This window comes from Salvelinus namaycush, chromosome 5 (assembly GCF_016432855.1).
Source record: "Salvelinus namaycush isolate Seneca chromosome 5, SaNama_1.0, whole genome shotgun sequence".
Lineage (NCBI taxonomy): Eukaryota > Metazoa > Chordata > Actinopteri > Salmoniformes > Salmonidae > Salvelinus > Salvelinus namaycush.
Window position 1 is genome coordinate 42,948,981 of NC_052311.1, and position 17,153 is coordinate 42,966,133.

Genomic DNA, 17,153 nt, shown 5'->3' on the forward strand with positions numbered 1-17,153 from the left:
GTCGGGGGGCTAGGGTCAGTCTGTTATATATGGAGTATTTCTCCTGTCTTATCCGGTGTCCTGTGTGAATTTAAGTATGATCTCTCTAATTCTCTCTCTCTTTTCTTCTCTTTCTTTCTTTCTTTTCTTTCTTTCTTTCTTATTCTTTCTTTCTTTCTTTCTCTTTCTTTCTTTCTTCTTTCTTTCTTCTTCTTTTCTTTCTCTTTCTTTCTTTCTTTGCATCTGATTATTTCCCCCCCCCCCCCCCCCCCCCCCGACCCCTCTTTTACGCTGCTGCTACTCTCTGTTTATCATATATGCATAGTCACTTTAACTATACGTTCATGTACATACTACCTAAATTGGCCCGACCAACCAGTGCTCCCGCACATTGGCTAACCGGGCTATCTGCATTTTGATTTGATTTGCACTGTCCAATTTACAGTAGCTATTACAGTAAATAATGCCATGCTATTGTTTGAGGAGAGTGCACAGTTTTGAACATGAAAAGTTATTCATATACAAATTAGGCACATTTGTGCAGTCTTGATACAACATTTTGAACAGAAATACAATGGTTCATGGATCAGTCTAAAACTTTGCACATACACTGCTGCCATCTAGTGGCCAAATCTCAATTGCACTGGGCTGGAATAATACATTATGGCCTTTTCTCTTGCATTTCAAAGATGATGGTACAACAAAAAAATTAAACGGTTGTTTTTTTCTTTTGTATTATCTTTTACTAGATCTAATGTGTTGTATTCTCCTACATTCCTTTCACATTTCCACAAACTTCAAAGTGTTTCCTTTCAAATGGTACCAAGGAATATGCATATCCTTGCTACAGGCAGTTAGATTTGGCTATGTCGTTTTAGGCGAAAATTGGGGAAAAAGGGTCCGATCCTACGGCCACCACTCTACCTCATCAATTGCTTCCTGTACCTTCCTGACTGTGTATGGCACATTTCTTCCCATCTTTCATAAGGCCCCATCATCTCTAAATAACGACCTACCATTATCCGGCCGTACCGGAGAGTAAACATCATTGATTTTGATTGAGAACAACAGAGGACTACTCACGCTCCCCTGCGGTGTATCGTTATCCACCAGGTAGCTGCCTGATAGAGACTTCCTCACGCTCACCAAACAGGAATTCCTTTATCCAGTTGTACGTTCTTCCTCCTCCCCCAATAATATCAATTTCTATTAACAACCCCTGCAACTACAACAGTCTCCTTGTTCACCTGAGCCTTCCTGACCTCTGCTACTAAGCAGAGCACTGGGTCCATATTTCCCCTACTCTTCCTGAACCCACTCTAATGTGGCGATAATAGCCCCCTGATCTCCAGGAAGTAAGTTAGCCTCTCCGTAATTAAACGTTCCATAATCTTACATACATGTGATGTATGTAGTTGGCCGATAGTTTGTTGGCCTAGTTGGGTCCTTCCCTGGCTTCCTGATTGGTACCACTACTGCTTCCTTCCAGCTGCCTGGTAGTTTCCCTTCCTCCCACCCTCTGTTGTACAACACCAAGGCAAAATATTATGTAAGAAACAATGTTGTCTTAAAGAAATTAAAATACGATTTCTGGATTAGAAATACCAATTAAAAACATACTTTCAGCAAATAAATGTGTTTAAATGTGTAAAAAATTAAAACATGAAAACCCATTCCTTTTTTCAGGCTACATCATTGAGCAATAAAACAATGGATGAGCAAAGACACAGGAGAAACCAACAGACGTTCGCCAAAGTCAATAAAAAAATAATATATTCCAGTAAAATGAAAATGAAAAAACCCAGACACAAACCAGAAAGAGACATCAGAGGAAGAGTAATTCATTTGAAAATACAGTTTTATTGACTCTCAGGAATTAATTTTCATGGTTAGTGCAGCAACACAGAATATTTTGGAGATTTATGTACAGGTCACACACGTTAAAAAAAAGCACTCAGATTGCTCAAAAGTATCACAGCAATCAGTTTGGCAAGCAGCAGAGTTGATTAGAGCTGATTAGAACTGATTTACTAAATTGAGTGCATTCATTGAAATTCTCCTTGCAGAAGGTGCCAGATTTGCTAAATGTTTGCATCTATTATTTTGAGTAGGGAATGAACATTTCATGAAACTAGCTATACCACAAAACTATCTTTATCTCCTCTTGTCATTCTATATCTTTGCCCTTCTCATAACCTTTCCTGTCCCGTTTTGTTTTATGGTTTCTGAAAAATACAAAGTAATATGCACACTTGGCAGTGTAGTTGAGTAAATCTGACCCATAACCTAGTTTAGTTTCCAGTTCTGACGTTTCCAGTAAGAATAATCATTTCACTTTTATAGCGCTTTTCATTGCACTAAAACATCTCAAATCGCTTGAAAGACATAAAAAGGATAAGCTATTTAAGAAAACATTTCCATCATTCATGAATGCATGGACGGTAGATCTAGATAATTGGGAAATTCATGGCTTAGTTGAAGTCCTGTGATTCAGTCCAGCCGGATGGCATCCATCTGACAAATGCGTTTGTAGATGTGGTCACACGGTACGTCAAACCAGGTCTGCGAATGGCTGTCCAGGGTGGCACAGTCCTCCCCATGTGATCCTCCTGACTGATGATTGTCAGGCTCAGAGCTATACTCATTCCAATACCTGAAAGAGAGACAGAGAGAGAGGGAAGGAGAGAGAGAGATAGAGAGAGAGACAGAGAGACAGAGAGACAGAAGGGTAGAGGCAGAGAAAGAGAGAGAGGGTAGGGGAGAGGGAGAGAAGTAGAAAGGCCAAAAACAAAAGGAGGGAGGCAGTTAGGGAAAGGGGTAGAAAAAGAGGAAACAAGAGAAAAGAATGAAAGAAGAGGAAGAAGGAAAATACAAATTGAGAAAGGGAGCAAGGGAACGAGACAGTGTAGAAAAGTAACTATTTGCCTCCTCTCATTATAACACATGTGATATTGGATTATTTAAAATGGGATTCACATACTTATTTGTCAGTGTTGTGTTGTCCACCCATCTCCAATCCCCTTCCTTCTCTATATCTGATAGGCCAATCCAGAAGTGGTAGTCAAACCCGCCAATCCTCCGGGCCTCTTTTTCCAGAGCGTCCTTACAAGCAAACAGTTATGGTTACAACGAGGGGAATACACATACACAAATACACACACACATACACTATCTTACATGCTGTTCTTTGCTGTGCAGGATGGTAAGGTGGCTGCCCAGGGATGTACAACTGTCTCTGCTGCTCGGCCAGTCCATCTTGTCATTACTGAAGGAGTAACATTTCTCATCTACATGAATCCAGTCCTCAGGACACTCCCTACACTTCCTTACTGTGAGGAGAGGAGAGGAGAAAGACAAGAGGAGGAGAACAGGAATAGAGAGGTAAAAGAGATGAAGAGGGGAAGATGAAAAGGACAAAGAGAGACAGATGAGTGAATATGCATGGGTCATTAATGTCTTATGAATACTGTACGGTGTACACTTTAAAGTAAAACGGTAAATTATACGTTCATTTTGGGGTATTATCAACAGTATGATACTGTGAAACGTTTTACTGCAGCATACTGTAAATTGTGATGCATTGTGGGAACATTTTGTGGGCGGGGAAAGAATTGCTCTATTTTGAATGGTACTGCATTTCTGTCCCACAGAATACAGTATTGTACTGTATTCTTGGAGCACCAAAAACCTTTTGACCACTAGTAGGTGCATGGCATTGTTGTTTCTGGCTCTATTTCTGTTTCACCCTTTAGTGAGAGTGCTGTACCAACTTAACTGTAGTAGTAGTAGTAGTGCCGCATCAATTTAAAATCTAGAGTTGACAAATGCCTGTTAGTAACTGTTAACTTCATGGCAACCCCTTTACAGTGTACCATTTCTTATGTGAAATAATGTAATAGTGAATGACAGTTGTCTAAAGTATCTATCCACTCTGAATAACACTTAGCCCCCCTTTACCTGTCTTTGAGCAGCTCTGGGCCAGTTTGGAGTAGTCATCACAGAGATAGACATAATGTCCTCGAACTGAGTTCAGCTTCAGGGTCAGAGCTGCTGTCTCCAGGGGAACACTAGGTAACGGCCTGCTAAACACTGAGAGAGAGAGAGAGAGAGAGAGAGAGAGAGAGAGAGAGAGAGAGAGAGAGAGAGAGAGAGAGAGAGAGAGATTGAGAAAGAGAATGAAAAAGCAGAATAGAGACCAAATTGAGAGGTCAGATTGGGACAAATTGGTGTTTCTTTAAAAATTGTGAATGCTTTCAGTCCTGACCCCTCCTGTCTCAGCCTCCAGTATTTATGCTGCAGTAGTTTAGGTGTCGGGGGGCTCGGGTCAGTTTGTTATATATGACCCCTCCTGTCTCAGCCTCCAGTATTTATGCTGCAGTAGTTTAGGTGTCGGGGGGCTAGGGTCAGTCTGTTATATATGGAGTATTTCTCCTGTCTTATCCGGTGTCCTGTGTGAATTTAAGTATGATCTCTCTAATTCTCTCTCTCTTTTCTCTCTTTCTTTCTTTCTTTCTTTCTTTCTTTCTTTCTTTCTTTCTTTCTTTCTTTCTTTCTTTCTTTCTTTCTTTCTTTCTTTCTTCCTTTCTTTCTCTCTTTCTTTCTTTCAGTCACTCAAAGGACCTGAGCCCTAGGACCATGCCTCAGGACTACCTGGCCTGATGACTCCTTGCTGTCCCCAGTCCACCTGGCCGTGCTGCTGCTCCAGTTTCAACTGTTCTGCCTGCGGCTATGGAACCCTGACCTGTTCACCGGACGTGCTACCTGTCCCAGACCTGCTGTTTTCAACTCTCTAGAGACAGCAGTAGCGGCAGAGATACTCTGAATCATCGGCTATGAAAAGCCAACTGACATTTACTCCTGAGGTGCTGACCTGTTGCACCCTTGACCACCACTGTGATTATTATTATTTGACCCTGCTGGTCATCTATGAACATTTGAACATCTTGGCCATGTTCTGTTATAATCTCCACCTGGCACAGCCAGAAGAGGACTGGCCACCCCTCATAGCCTGGTTCCTCTCTCGGTTTCTTCCTAGGTTCTGGCCTTTCTAGAGAGTTTCTCCTAGCCACCGTGCTTCTACACCTGCATTGCTTGCTGTTTGGGGTTTTAGGCTGGGTTTCTGTACAGCACTTTGTGACATCATGTAAGAAGGGCTTTATAAATACATTTGATTGATTGATTGATTGTTATAACTACTGAACAGCCTGGGCTGCCAGAGACTGAGAGTCCTGGGAGGGAGCAAATTTCACAGTTCTGGACTTTTGTTCCTTTTGGATTGCACAACTGCCACAACTATCGTTACCATTCTGCATGCCAAAAAAGGCATGACGAGGAAGAGTGGGGGAGAGGGGTGGTGCTGGGTTGGAGAGAGAGAAAAAGAGACATACATACAGAGAGAGAGAGATGTTAACTCACAGAGCACGCTCAGAGCGATGTTGGCACAGATGGAGGCCAATAGACCAATCACCACAAAGAGGGCGGTCTGACCTCTGAGACACTCTGACCCCCTCTTCAGCCCCTGGGCACCTGATCGGACAGATTACAGCTCAATGGAAAGAGTGACACATTTACATTGGAGTCATTTAGCATTTAACTATAGGTACAAAAAATAACCACATATAACAGTCATTGCAAGTCAAACCTTCTTCAAAATAACATTAATCTGTCAAATCAGTACCAGTAAGAAAAGACAAGTGCGAGTGTGACAGGGCTTTTTTTTTCATCTGTCATTCACCTTTCATGCTTCAGAAGTTTTTCCTGCCCAGACAAGTCCTTTGACTATGAACATTACCACTCTAATCTATCTGCAACTGCCTACAATTTTACAGTGGGCTAACATGGAACCATAACATTGTAAAAAGGTGACAATCACTTCAAAAAGATTTAAAATCATTTGTTCTAAAGGATTCCAAAGGAACAGATGATAGCCAATAAACTGAAAGACTGTCTGTAAAACTCACACTGACTATTCCCTAAAGAGACACCATGTCCTTAGAGTTATGGTCAATCTCACACTTATGCACGTACGTTAGTACGCATGCTAGCACACACACACGCACACGCACACGCACCCGCACACACTTACTGTGGTTGTTTAGGATAGGCTTGTTTCCTCTGGAGGATATATCCTCAGTAAACTCGTGTAGACTGGTATAGTTCTCTACCTCCATGATTGAAGTTTCAGTTCTTCACGTGCTCTTCTCACCACAATCCCTGTTTAACTTACTTATACCAACTATTGCAGAATCTCCCGACTTTGTAACTAACGGTAAATAAAGTCACTGCTGGGAAATAAAGTTTGTAATTCCAAACAGCTGAGATGGGAGTTGATTTCGCAATTCTGTTCCATCAAATTGTTTTATCAGTATTTATTGTTCTTCCTCCAGAAATTCACTGGCAGTTCTTTTAGTATTGCATCAAACCTGCTTACTCTTGGTCTCTCTCTGTCTCTGTCTCTCTCGCTCTCCTTTTGCTCTCTCTCTCTTTGTTTGGATAAATGCTGAATCTGTCCAGAAGGACTGTGTGATAGGGGGATGAGGCAGGAGAGCGTGTGAGTGTCAGTGTGTGTGTGTGTGTTTGAACAAAAACTCTCAAGAAATTGGAACTGAGACAAGAGTCTGGCGGGAACTGGAAGGAGGGTCCATCATACTGTGTGTGTTTGTACGGAAAGTACTGGATTAAGGAAATAACATAATCATGCTGTGAAGTAACGTCTTTGACTCTGTTTCTCTATGTGATTTGGTGTGTTAGAATCTGGCCAAAATGACTCTGTAACGTGCTGGTGAACTGGAGCCTGGGGGGACGATAGCATGCCAAGTTAAACAACTAGACATCTTACGGGAAGAGGTTGGGCAGCATGCTGTGTATGTCCTTATGTGTGTGTGTGTGTGTGTGTGTGTGTGTGTGTGTGTGTGTGTGTGTGTGTGTGTGTGTGTGTGTGTGTGTGTGTGTGTGTGTGTGTGTGTGTGTGTGTGTGTGTGTTTGCATATACACGTGGATTTGACGCAGCTGCTCATTTGTGAAAACAAAACAAGTAAACCCATGCTGTTACAGAGCATTCAGCTTAAAGTGCAATGTCATGCTTTTGTTGTAAACCTCTCTGTCAACCTCATGAAAATGCACGGTCATGTTTAGTGACAGAGAGAGAACTTTGATCGCTCAAAGTCAACCAATTGCCTACACTCACAAACACACGCCGCGTAGGTATATAACACCAACTCTGAGTGGAAAGAGAGACACATTCGATTTATGAACGGTTAACTGATCGTGTACCAGTGATATTACACAGGGAACATGGAGAACTACCATTCTAAGCAAGGTAAAATACACTTTCGGTCTACACCACTGTGTGTGTGTGTGTGTGTGTGTGTGTGTGTGTGTGTGTGTGTGTGTGTGTGTGTGTGTGTGTGTGTGTGTGTGTGTGTGTGTGTGTGTGTGTGTGTGTGTGTGCGTATGTGCGCGTGCGTATGTGTGTGTGTGCGTGTGTGTTCATATTTGTGTGTATCAAATTTGGGCAAGTCACTTTGTTACAATATTTAGGTTAATTGAAATGACTTATAAAAATACATCCTGTATGTAGAACTGTTGCTGGAATATGAATTATCACCTCAATTCTAGTCAGGTTAAACTGTCATCTGACTGACATGTACAGTATACTGTATAATATAACTTGAGCTCTCTCTTTGATCAATCCAATCAGGTTCCCAGGGGGGGAAGAAGTGGGCAGGACTTCTGACGTGTCAGACCATCCTCCTTGTGCTGATTGGCCTCTTGGTATCCATCAGCACCAATCAGGCAGCTGCAGAACCCCTGTCAAATGCCACTCAACCTGTGGAGACCCCTGAGGAAGAGTTGGCCTCCCTGAGGTTGAATCTGAGTACTGTGCTGCGTCGCTACAGCCGTCTACGTGATGAATATGACAGCCTGGCACAAAACTGCTCTGCCACAGGTTAGCACTAGCCAGAAAACTCTATGTACGTGTTTGAAAATAACTCCATTGCCACCAGAAGGCACAGAATCACTGATGGACAAATGACTGATCTCCTAAATAACTGCTCATTATGTGATTGTGGGTAGTGCTTCTTTGTTTAAACGTATCCCATCAAATATGCTGTATACTGTATGTTCCCAGATGGTTAGGACAGGGCCAGGAGGTCACATGGTCAGGTTCATGTGATTAGTGGCCCTAATACCATTCCCCAATCTATCAAGTTCTCTGAATATTTCCATAATGTATTGCAGCAACATTTTCATAAATCTAAGGACATTCCACCTTTGACACAGGACATGAACCCACAGCTGGGTATAGTAAATACTAAATCTATCATACAGTACAAAGGTAGAATTATATCCAAATCTCTTTCTTTCTCTCTCTCTCTCTCTCTCCTTTTCTCTCTTTCTGTCTTTCTTTCTTTCTCTCTCTCTCTCCCTCTCTCTCATTCTGGTTTATAGTGGTGAATTTCAAAGAGTGTCCTGAGGGATGGCTTCATGTACTGGTAAATGAAAAATGTTACTACTTCAGTAACGACAAGATGGACTGGCCGAGCAGCAGAGACAATTGTACATCAATGGGCGGCCACCTTAGCATCCTGCACAGCAAGAACGTGCATGTAAGAAACTGTGTGTGTGTGTGTGTGTGTGTGTGTGTGTGTGTGTGTGTGTGTGTGTGTGTGTGTGTGTGTGTGTGTGTGTGTGTGTGCGTGTGTGTGTGTGTGTGTGTGCATTTGTGTGTGTGTGCTCTTCTCATCGTAACCACGTGTTTGTTTATAGGAAGCCCTGGAAAAAGAGGCAAGTAGGATTGGTGGGTTTAATAACTACTTCTGGATCGGCCTATCAGACAGAGAGATGGAGGGGGACTGGAGATGGGTGGACAACACAACGCTCACAAATAAGTATGTGTCACGAGAATTTTCTATCCCAATGATAATAACTGACAATCAATAGCTCTGACAAAAGTCAAAGACTCAGCTTATGCAAAAAGATAGTACAGTTTATTCACGAGAACAGTCTGAAGTCCATTATACAAAGACATCCATTTTATAGCTGCGCACATACTTCCACACAAACAGTAGGTATCCTACGCACATACATACACACAAACAGTAGGTGAGTTTTATCCTTCTCCATAGTTCTCACCACTGTGTATCACTACCCAGCCGACAGTTCCATTCCCCCGAGATTAGGGAAACCTTGAGAAGTACTCCCTGTCCTATCATAAGTTTCTCAGAGGCCTAGCCAGGTCGGTTCAAACACAGTTTAATTGTTCTCGGGGTTTTTTCTTCGGCACATACATACAAGTTCAAACCCTAAGCTACACCTTGCTCAGACAGTATGTGTTTTCCCACTATACAGATACATTGTTTACATCTAATTCTGACTAAAACTACACACATCATCAGATTATACTTTTATGATTCTAATCAATTTCATACAATTCTAAGGTTTCATAGTGGAATTATTTAATCATTATCTTTCAACATTTAAATTATTTTATCAGTATGTAGGGTCTGCAACCCATTCAACAATCTCAACATGACACGTACAACATCGACTCAAAATATCTCAGTTGCTCAAACCTTTTTTCTCCACTATTTGTCCGCTCCTTTTTACTTTTTTTTCTGTCTTATCTCTCTCCCTCTCTGTGACTTCAATTCCATCCTGCCCGTCATATTTTCTCTCCCCCTACCTCCCTTTCCCCTATAGCTTCTGGAAACAGTACAGCTTGGAGCCTGATAACAACGTCTCCGGTGGGGTTGACGGTGAGGACTGTGCGGTCCTGGAGAGTAACACTCATGCCTGGTCCGACGTGCCCTGTGACTTCACCTACCGCCGCATCTGTCAAATGGATGCCGTACCCATTACGTCCGCTTGAATCAGCGGGTGAAAGACACCGCTGACCATGAAATTAACTTAGAGCGGCAGGGATTCAATAGAAGGCTCATTGTAGGGTTGCACTGTTGACAATGTGCATTTTAAATGCAATTTCCCCCATGTTTTAGGAAATCAAATTCAGTGTAAACGCAGTGGTAATAAAGTGTAAATTCCCTTTTAAAGTCAAATGCAATGTGCATTTCTACAACGTGCATTTAATTGAATTCCAGTCACGGTATGTATAATCAGTCAAAACAAATGAAGTGACAGTTGGTATCTACTTGTGTTGGTGTCTACCCACCACTGAAGGTATTTCAATAAAGCTGCCAATCAGTCACCCCTCAGTCACTGCTTGTTTTTTTACTCTTGTTTAATTCAATCATTTAAACACAATCGAACATTTTTATCTTACAGTCCTATAACACAACAACAATAACCCCTGTATTTTCTCTGTTACTAATTCAAACAATTCAGCAGAACTTTGGAACGAGCCTGATCACGCAGCAGTCTGCTCACACCACCTGAAACCGTAAGAAACTATAATATTAAGATGCTATCCCATTCTCTTAATAAAATATTCGGTAAATAATGGACTCTAAAACAGAGTGCTATGCAATATCCACTGAGTATACCAAAAAGTTTGGAACGCCTTCCTAGTATTGAGTTGCACCCCGTCAGAACAGCCTCAACTTGTCGTGACATGGACTCTACAAGGTGTCGAAAAGCGCTCCACAGGGATGCTGGCCCATGTTGACTCCAATGATTCCAACAGTTTGGCTGGATGTCCTTTGGGTGGTGGACCATTCTTGATATCAGTGGCGGTCGGTGCCGTTTAAGATGAGGGAGGATGATTCTTTTTTATGAACATGGCCTAATTTCTATTACAGCATATTGGATGACTGTCATTCATATTCCATTCACCCAGTTCAATGTAACATTGATAGGTTTAGGCTACTACATGATCCTCAAATTTTCCCTGTACCCATCATGAGGTTGCTACAACAGCTCGAGATCATTTTTGTTAATCAAGGTGACAGACAGTGGCACATTCAATACTGCCTTGCACACTCTTGCCTGCATCTAGCTGATCTAAGGTGTAATCATTAGTCCAACAGTTGCAAATGAGAGTTTCTATTGGACGAATTCAAGTATGTTTATCCCCGTTTCGTTCTGTTTGCTTTCATTTAAGAAACGTTTTTCAACAGAATCAACGGAATGAATACTCCCCTGATCACACGCAAACACAGTTCACTTTCATAGCAGCCACATAAAAACAGCATGATCACTCTGCGCGTTGTATATATATATAACTCCTTCTCGGGACTATCTACGCGCTCTCCTCCCTTTGCTTGTGGACTTCAGTGCACAACACATCAGATGTCTGTGACCAGAAAAAAAAAACAAAGCTAGGAAGACAGAAGCTAGCTGTCCTCCGGCTACACCATGGTGCTAACCTACATAGTGCTTCTGAGGCTACTGTAGACCTTCCTTTCAGAACAGTGTGTTTTAATCAACTATTTATTGACATGAATATATTTAGTATAGTTTTATCTAAAAAGGATTTTTTTAAATTATGTTTCAATATACACTCAGGAGGATGGTCCTCTCCTTCCTCCTCTGAGGAGCCTCCACTACGATACACACAGGAAACTGTTGACCGTGAAAAACCCAGGAGTGTTGCAGTTCTTGACACAAACCGGTGCGCCTGGCACTTACTACCAGTACCCCGTTCAAAGACACTTACATTTTGTGTCTTGCCCATTCAGCATCTGAATGGCACACGTACACAACCCATTGTGGATTTAACAAGTGACATCAATAAGGGATCATAGCTTTCACCTGGATTCACCTGGTCAGTCTATGTCATGGAAAGAGCACGTGTTCTTAATGTTTTGTAAGCTCAGTGTACAGTAATACAAAAGTGACAGTAGCTATACATATTTATATACAGTATTTGTTCAATTGTAGCTCAATCATAGGTCATAAAGCATGACAATATACACTTGTGAAATCTATTATCAAATATCACATGAAAACCTCTTCTTTCTTGCTTCTTTTGTCCTTTTGGTTTTTCTTTTTTATCAGAATAGAATAGCTAAGACAAAATAGTAGACACATTGTCCATTGACAGGGATTCCGATCTGTACGATATCACTAGTTTCTGTAGAATCCTTTTGGTTTGGGGCTGTAACAGAGGAAAACAGAATGGTTCGCACTGTAAATAACCATTCTCACACAGTATTTCTCAAATATGGGAGGTGCAACAGATAGCCCAAGGCAACAAAAATGTAGTTGGCAAGAGAGGCAAAAAAGTTTAGGCTTCTACCTTGAACACGCGTCACCTTGAACAACTCTGCACATTCAAGGCCAATATACAGACTTTTTGTGTGTGTGTGTGTGTGTGTGTGTGTGTGTGTGACACGCGTCACCTTGAACAACTCTGCACATTCAAGGCCAATATACAGACTTTGTGTGTGTGTGTGTGTGTGTGTGTGTGTGTGTGTGTGTGTGTGTGTGTGTGTGTGTGTGTGTGAGTGTGTGAGCGCGCGAGCGTGTGTTCGCAGGAAATTACACTCACTCTTTGCAGTTGCAGAATCTGCGTTTGCCACGTCTGGGCATCATCACCCGCTGAAAACCGACAGAAACACACACATGAAAGCTCAGTAACACTACCAACAAGACACAGCAAAATGTAAGAGATAGTGAGTACATTTTTAAGCTAAAATAAATATCTGATTAAATCACCAAACTGTACCTGTCTGTGGCGTCGGATGAGGATGACAGTGAGGATGAGGAGGAGGACGAAGATGACGGCTGCGGCACAGATGGTGACGAACAGCCACACGTCCATGGGGACTCGCTCTGTCCGTCAGAACAACATCAAGAGAAATAGAATCAGAAAGAATGAAAACACATGAAAACATGAAATGACCCCGGGAACCAATATAACATCGCTCAGAGATATAACGATATAACATTTTAATGGGTGAATCTTTGCGTTAAAGTGTGCCCATACAGACATTCAATGTGGCACACTTATACTATGACAATATACAAAAAATAAGACGGAAAGAGAAGGACGAGACGAGAAATGGGGGAGAGGGAGAAGGGAGAGTAATAGAGAAAGAGAGAAATGAATCAATAAATGATTTATTAGGGAGAGTGGAGAGAATGAGAGATGGGCATAAAGCAAGGTAGAAAGAGAGACGGGAGAGGGAGAAAAAATATGAAATGGGGTGGCGAGAGAGCCAATCTTAGAGTTAGATGAATAGACAACAGAGAGCAACGAATACATAAAGAGACAGCGAGCTCAACGAAGAAAGGACAGGATACTTAACACAGTATCTCAATGATTTAAATCTCAGCTGCTGTCATTCTCATCTATGTGATATCAATAAAGTTAGATCACATCACAGACAGACTCTTAATAAAGTCCTTCACAACACAGAGTCATTTACCTTGTTAATGTGTCAAAGTTACAAAGCAAGTTGTCTCGTAACCACACTTGAGCATATCATTCAAATCAAAGTTGAGCGAATGACTTGCTATTTTTGGTACTGAAGCTTGCTGAGTATTGTTAGGACTACAATTGTAGGTAGGCTATTAGAGTCCATGGAAATACGGCACAAAATTATTATTTGACCTGCAATTCTTTAATAACAAAATAAACAGAAAAACTAGACAAGGTAAGTCCAGAGAGCGTTACCTTCAGATTAAATGGCAAACGGATGATGGCTATCGTTATATTACATATCATTGTCAACTATTTCCATAATTATAATGTGAGTGACCCACATTGAGCATACTAAAGCTAGCAGAGTAAGGAATTTAAAACCAGATGAATGGGTGGTACTCTACCTTGAGATTGGATGCCAGACTGATGATGGAGAGGTGACGGAGTTTGTTCCTCTGGGCTGGGGTCAACTCTGGGAGAGAGGCTGCCCTCTCTGAAAGAATAGCATACCACAAACAGACAAGGAAAAGAAACAGACAGCGAGAGAGCAACAGAAAGGGACACATCATAACAGGGACCTTTCATAACAGGGACACGTCATTACAAACACAGGGTTACAGGCTCTGTCCAGGCAAACTGCTGCTGCCTTTTAAATTCCACAAGGGAATACAACGAAAAAGTCATTTGAGTGTGTGTGTGCCTGCATATGTGGTTGCTTTAAAAAAAAAAACTTGAGTATTGACAGTTTTTCCTCTGTGCTCCATTTTGCAATTCTAAAAAGCACTATGAAAGTGAATAAGATGTGTTGACATAACAAGATTTGGATTTCTCTCTTCCGTTTTGCTCGTCTCTTATTAAGTCTTGTTACTAAATGTGTTGCTAAAGAATGACAAGTCCTTTACATATTCGTGTATTTCAAAGGATATTCAGGATTTCATTTGGCAGTTTGTGACAATGCAACCAATTACAACCAATATGAATGTCTAACAAAATGCCTGAGAGTAGTCTGTCCCTGGTTGAGTTCCAATAATCTCTCCTTCCTCCTGAAGTGTCACTATTCCCACAAATGTAAAAGCATTGGATTGGTGTTGGCAGGCTAGAGCAATGGAAGTCAACTGTTTCAACAGGGACCCCATTTTTTCCAACCAGAATTTCTGGGGAACCCATTTTTTCACCAGGAATGCTAGAGGGAGTTTCCATATACCCGTTATTTAATTCCAAATCCACAAAGGAAAGTGAACAAGTGCATACTTCTAGAGAAAGGAGAGGTTATTGGGGACGCAACCTCTGCCGTGCCAAACATTGTCACTTGGCTCCTCGTATAGGATCAAAATAAAGTATTGTGGTTGACTCTGTAAATTACAGGGGGCTGTGACAACCTACAACAGTGATGAGAAGCCTGGCCTGCAGGGCCGATTGGCAGGGAGAGAAATACTGCTAATAATAAAACAGCTCCAGGGATATTAGATGACTTCTTTACACAGCAGCGCTGCCTGCCACTATCATACCTTTATAGTCACAGTAGGTTCCATAGGCGAAGAGGTTGAGTAGCTGAAACACTGGTGCGTGCGGGCCTGTCTCCAGCTTGGGGTAGAGTAGACGGGGGGTGGGGGGGGGGGGGCAGATAGAGGGGGCTTGTTATGGTCTTTAGCTATACCACCTCCAGTGAGAGCTGTGCCTTGAGAATGGCTGTGACGGTGTGCTTGTTTGTGGGTGTGCTTACATGTGAGTGTGTGTGTTACCTCTCTGACGTTGGGCAACTCAAGGATGTCTGAGAACACGTAGAGGCCTGGTGTCTCCAGCAGAGAACTTATGGCCTGGGCCAACGCCGGGCCGGAGAGAGAGAGGAGCTGCTCTACCTCCATCTGAGAGAGAGAGAGAGCGAGAGAGAGAGCGACAGAGAGTGAGAGAGAGTGTGCAGGTGAGAGTATGAGCTAAAAAGACAGAAGGCAAACAGAAGTGAGTAGGAGAAAGACAAAATGAGGATAAGAGAAGTAATAACAGATAATGCAAGAGCGTGAGAGAAAGGGGGAAGAGAGGAAAGGAAAAAAAGAGACAGAATGTCTTGAATAAAATAGTTGGCTTTCAATGAAGAGTTAATACTGCATATCTTACATTTGAGAGGCTGAACAGCTTTTTTTTAATAGCAAGACAACTTTAATACTTTATTAATGTATGCCTGTAGCTCTGTCTAACCAAAACAATCATATGAATAGCCCTTGTGGCAAGACTCCAAGTCAGTAATTCAATTTTCACTCTCATAAACTGATGTGTAGGCAAGTGTTTTGAAAATCACCCTTCTGGTCAAAGCTAGTCAGAGACACAGATTATTCTTTTACATAATTAAATGGGAATTTGCTTAATATGAAATTGGCCCTACTAAAAGCACTGAGAATGTATTATTTGAGATCTAACCTATTTGTATTTGATATGCTGTGCTATTTGGTGAGAATAATAGGAAGACACAGCAGTACTTACAAATAGCCTAGCTAGCTACATTGTAATAACCTTCCTAGGCTGGGCACTAGGACACTCCATGCCATTGTCAGATAATCATGACTTTGGACACTTGGCTACTATTTCACAATGTAACTATTTAGGTAGCCAATCAACGTTACCCTCAACTAGTCGGCTACTATAGGCTAACCTGGGCACATTCAGTAGGGCACAATGCTGTGTAAAATATTGACTGACATGGTAAAATAAGGAATCATGTCAGATCAATTCTATCTGCATCGTTCGACCTACTAAACTTGGCCCTAGTGTGGAGTGTTTTGAGTCAAGCTTATTCAATGCTGAGTCCCAGGGCAGGGACCGATTTTCTGACTAATACTAATGTTAGCTAACGTCACAGTCATGAACAACCGATTGCATGCTAGCTTAGAAGCGAGCTAACGTTAGTTCACTAGCTCTTTATGGCAAATTTTCAAGAGAAATGCTACTTAAAAACGGGCCCAAAGGAGCACAAACTAAACAGATTGCTAAAGTTTGACCAAATGCTGTAGCAAAACTAGCACATAAGAGCTAGCTTACTACAGTATGACTATGAGGAGTCATGCTAGCTGCTGCTAAAGTTACCACTACATGACTGTAAAGCGGTAACGTTAGGCCTCTTTCCTGTTTTTCGGTTATCTACCCACTCAACTCTAACGTAGCTAAGTGGTGCAAGGGCAACCGTGCGATTACCTTTATTTAAAAAACTAGTTTACAAATATGTTCAAAGAAAATAAAAGCAACAAATAACCTTATTGGTAAGCAAACTCAAGTTGATAGCCTGTCCCCCGAATCGCTCAGTTCCGCGGTCAGCGCACGTTTGACAACAAAGGAGAACATCACTGCTCATTGGACGAAACGTGAAAAGGAGGAGGGGAGTGTTTGTCTTGACTGACAATGGACTGAGCGGACCAGATGGTTGCTTTTAAAATAGTGCCATCTTGTGGCAAAATATTATCTTCTCGATGTGGATTATCGGCGATTGACATCGAACGTTATTGTGCATTACCGCCACCTACTGTACTGGAGTGTGGGCCAGAGATAGGGAGAAACTAAATAGATAACCAATTATTTGAGACTATATCTAATGACGTTCTACTCAATATACTATTTAAACTAATCCCCTTTTCCTTCACACTAGATCTCAGCCTCTCTCATTCCCTCTGATACTACCCACACTGTAGCAATACATGCTCCACGGTCTCTGTTTCCTGGCAATAATCACATTTTCCTGTTGAATGCTTTCCTATCACATTTAAGGTCTTATTCAACCGGCTGTGTCCCACCCTTAATATTGTAAAAAAATTGCCTCCTCTCTCCTGTCCCTTCCTGCCGTCCTCCCCTCCCTGACTTTCCT

At 41.9% G+C, this 17,153-nt stretch overlaps 3 protein-coding genes across 5 annotated transcripts; 1 reads left to right on the forward strand and 2 right to left on the reverse strand.

Annotated features, from left to right (window-relative positions):
* Nucleotides 1-1,819: 1,819 nt before the first annotated feature.
* LOC120048289 (CD209 antigen-like protein C) lies at nucleotides 1,820-6,522 on the reverse strand. Of its 2 annotated transcripts, XM_038994143.1 has the most exons (6): nucleotides 6,065-6,522; nucleotides 5,395-5,505; nucleotides 3,937-4,068; nucleotides 3,157-3,308; nucleotides 2,960-3,081; nucleotides 1,820-2,632 (listed from the first exon to the last, which is right to left on the reverse strand). In XM_038994143.1, exons 1-6 carry the CDS (start codon nucleotides 6,147-6,149, stop codon nucleotides 2,470-2,472), a joined length of 765 nt encoding a protein of 254 aa, XP_038850071.1. In that variant the 5' UTR covers nucleotides 6,150-6,522; the 3' UTR covers nucleotides 1,820-2,469. The 2 variants fall into 2 exon arrangements, with proteins under 2 accessions (XP_038850071.1, XP_038850072.1); XM_038994144.1 differs by lacking the exon at nucleotides 5,395-5,505.
* A 637-nt stretch (nucleotides 6,523-7,159) lies between these two features.
* On the forward strand, nucleotides 7,160-10,186 carry LOC120048290 (CD209 antigen-like protein E). The gene is made up of 5 exons (XM_038994145.1): nucleotides 7,160-7,297; nucleotides 7,679-7,927; nucleotides 8,431-8,588; nucleotides 8,749-8,870; nucleotides 9,682-10,186. The coding sequence occupies exons 1-5, from the start codon at nucleotides 7,273-7,275 to the stop codon at nucleotides 9,848-9,850; spliced, it is 723 nt and encodes a 240-aa protein (XP_038850073.1). The 5' UTR covers nucleotides 7,160-7,272; the 3' UTR covers nucleotides 9,851-10,186.
* A 1,459-nt stretch (nucleotides 10,187-11,645) lies between these two features.
* Nucleotides 11,646-16,650, reverse strand: LOC120048291 (COP9 signalosome complex subunit 7b-like). Of its 2 annotated transcripts, none has more exons than XM_038994147.1 (7): nucleotides 16,548-16,650; nucleotides 15,046-15,168; nucleotides 14,812-14,887; nucleotides 13,708-13,796; nucleotides 12,605-12,711; nucleotides 12,428-12,477; nucleotides 11,646-12,034 (listed from the first exon to the last, which is right to left on the reverse strand). In XM_038994147.1, exons 1-6 carry the CDS (start codon nucleotides 16,644-16,646, stop codon nucleotides 12,471-12,473), a joined length of 501 nt encoding a protein of 166 aa, XP_038850075.1. In that variant the 5' UTR covers nucleotides 16,647-16,650; the 3' UTR covers nucleotides 11,646-12,034; nucleotides 12,428-12,470. The 2 variants fall into 2 exon arrangements, with proteins under 2 accessions (XP_038850075.1, XP_038850074.1); XM_038994146.1 differs by having other exon boundaries at nucleotides 15,046-15,237; nucleotides 16,548-16,649.
* Nucleotides 16,651-17,153: the final 503 nt, after the last annotated feature.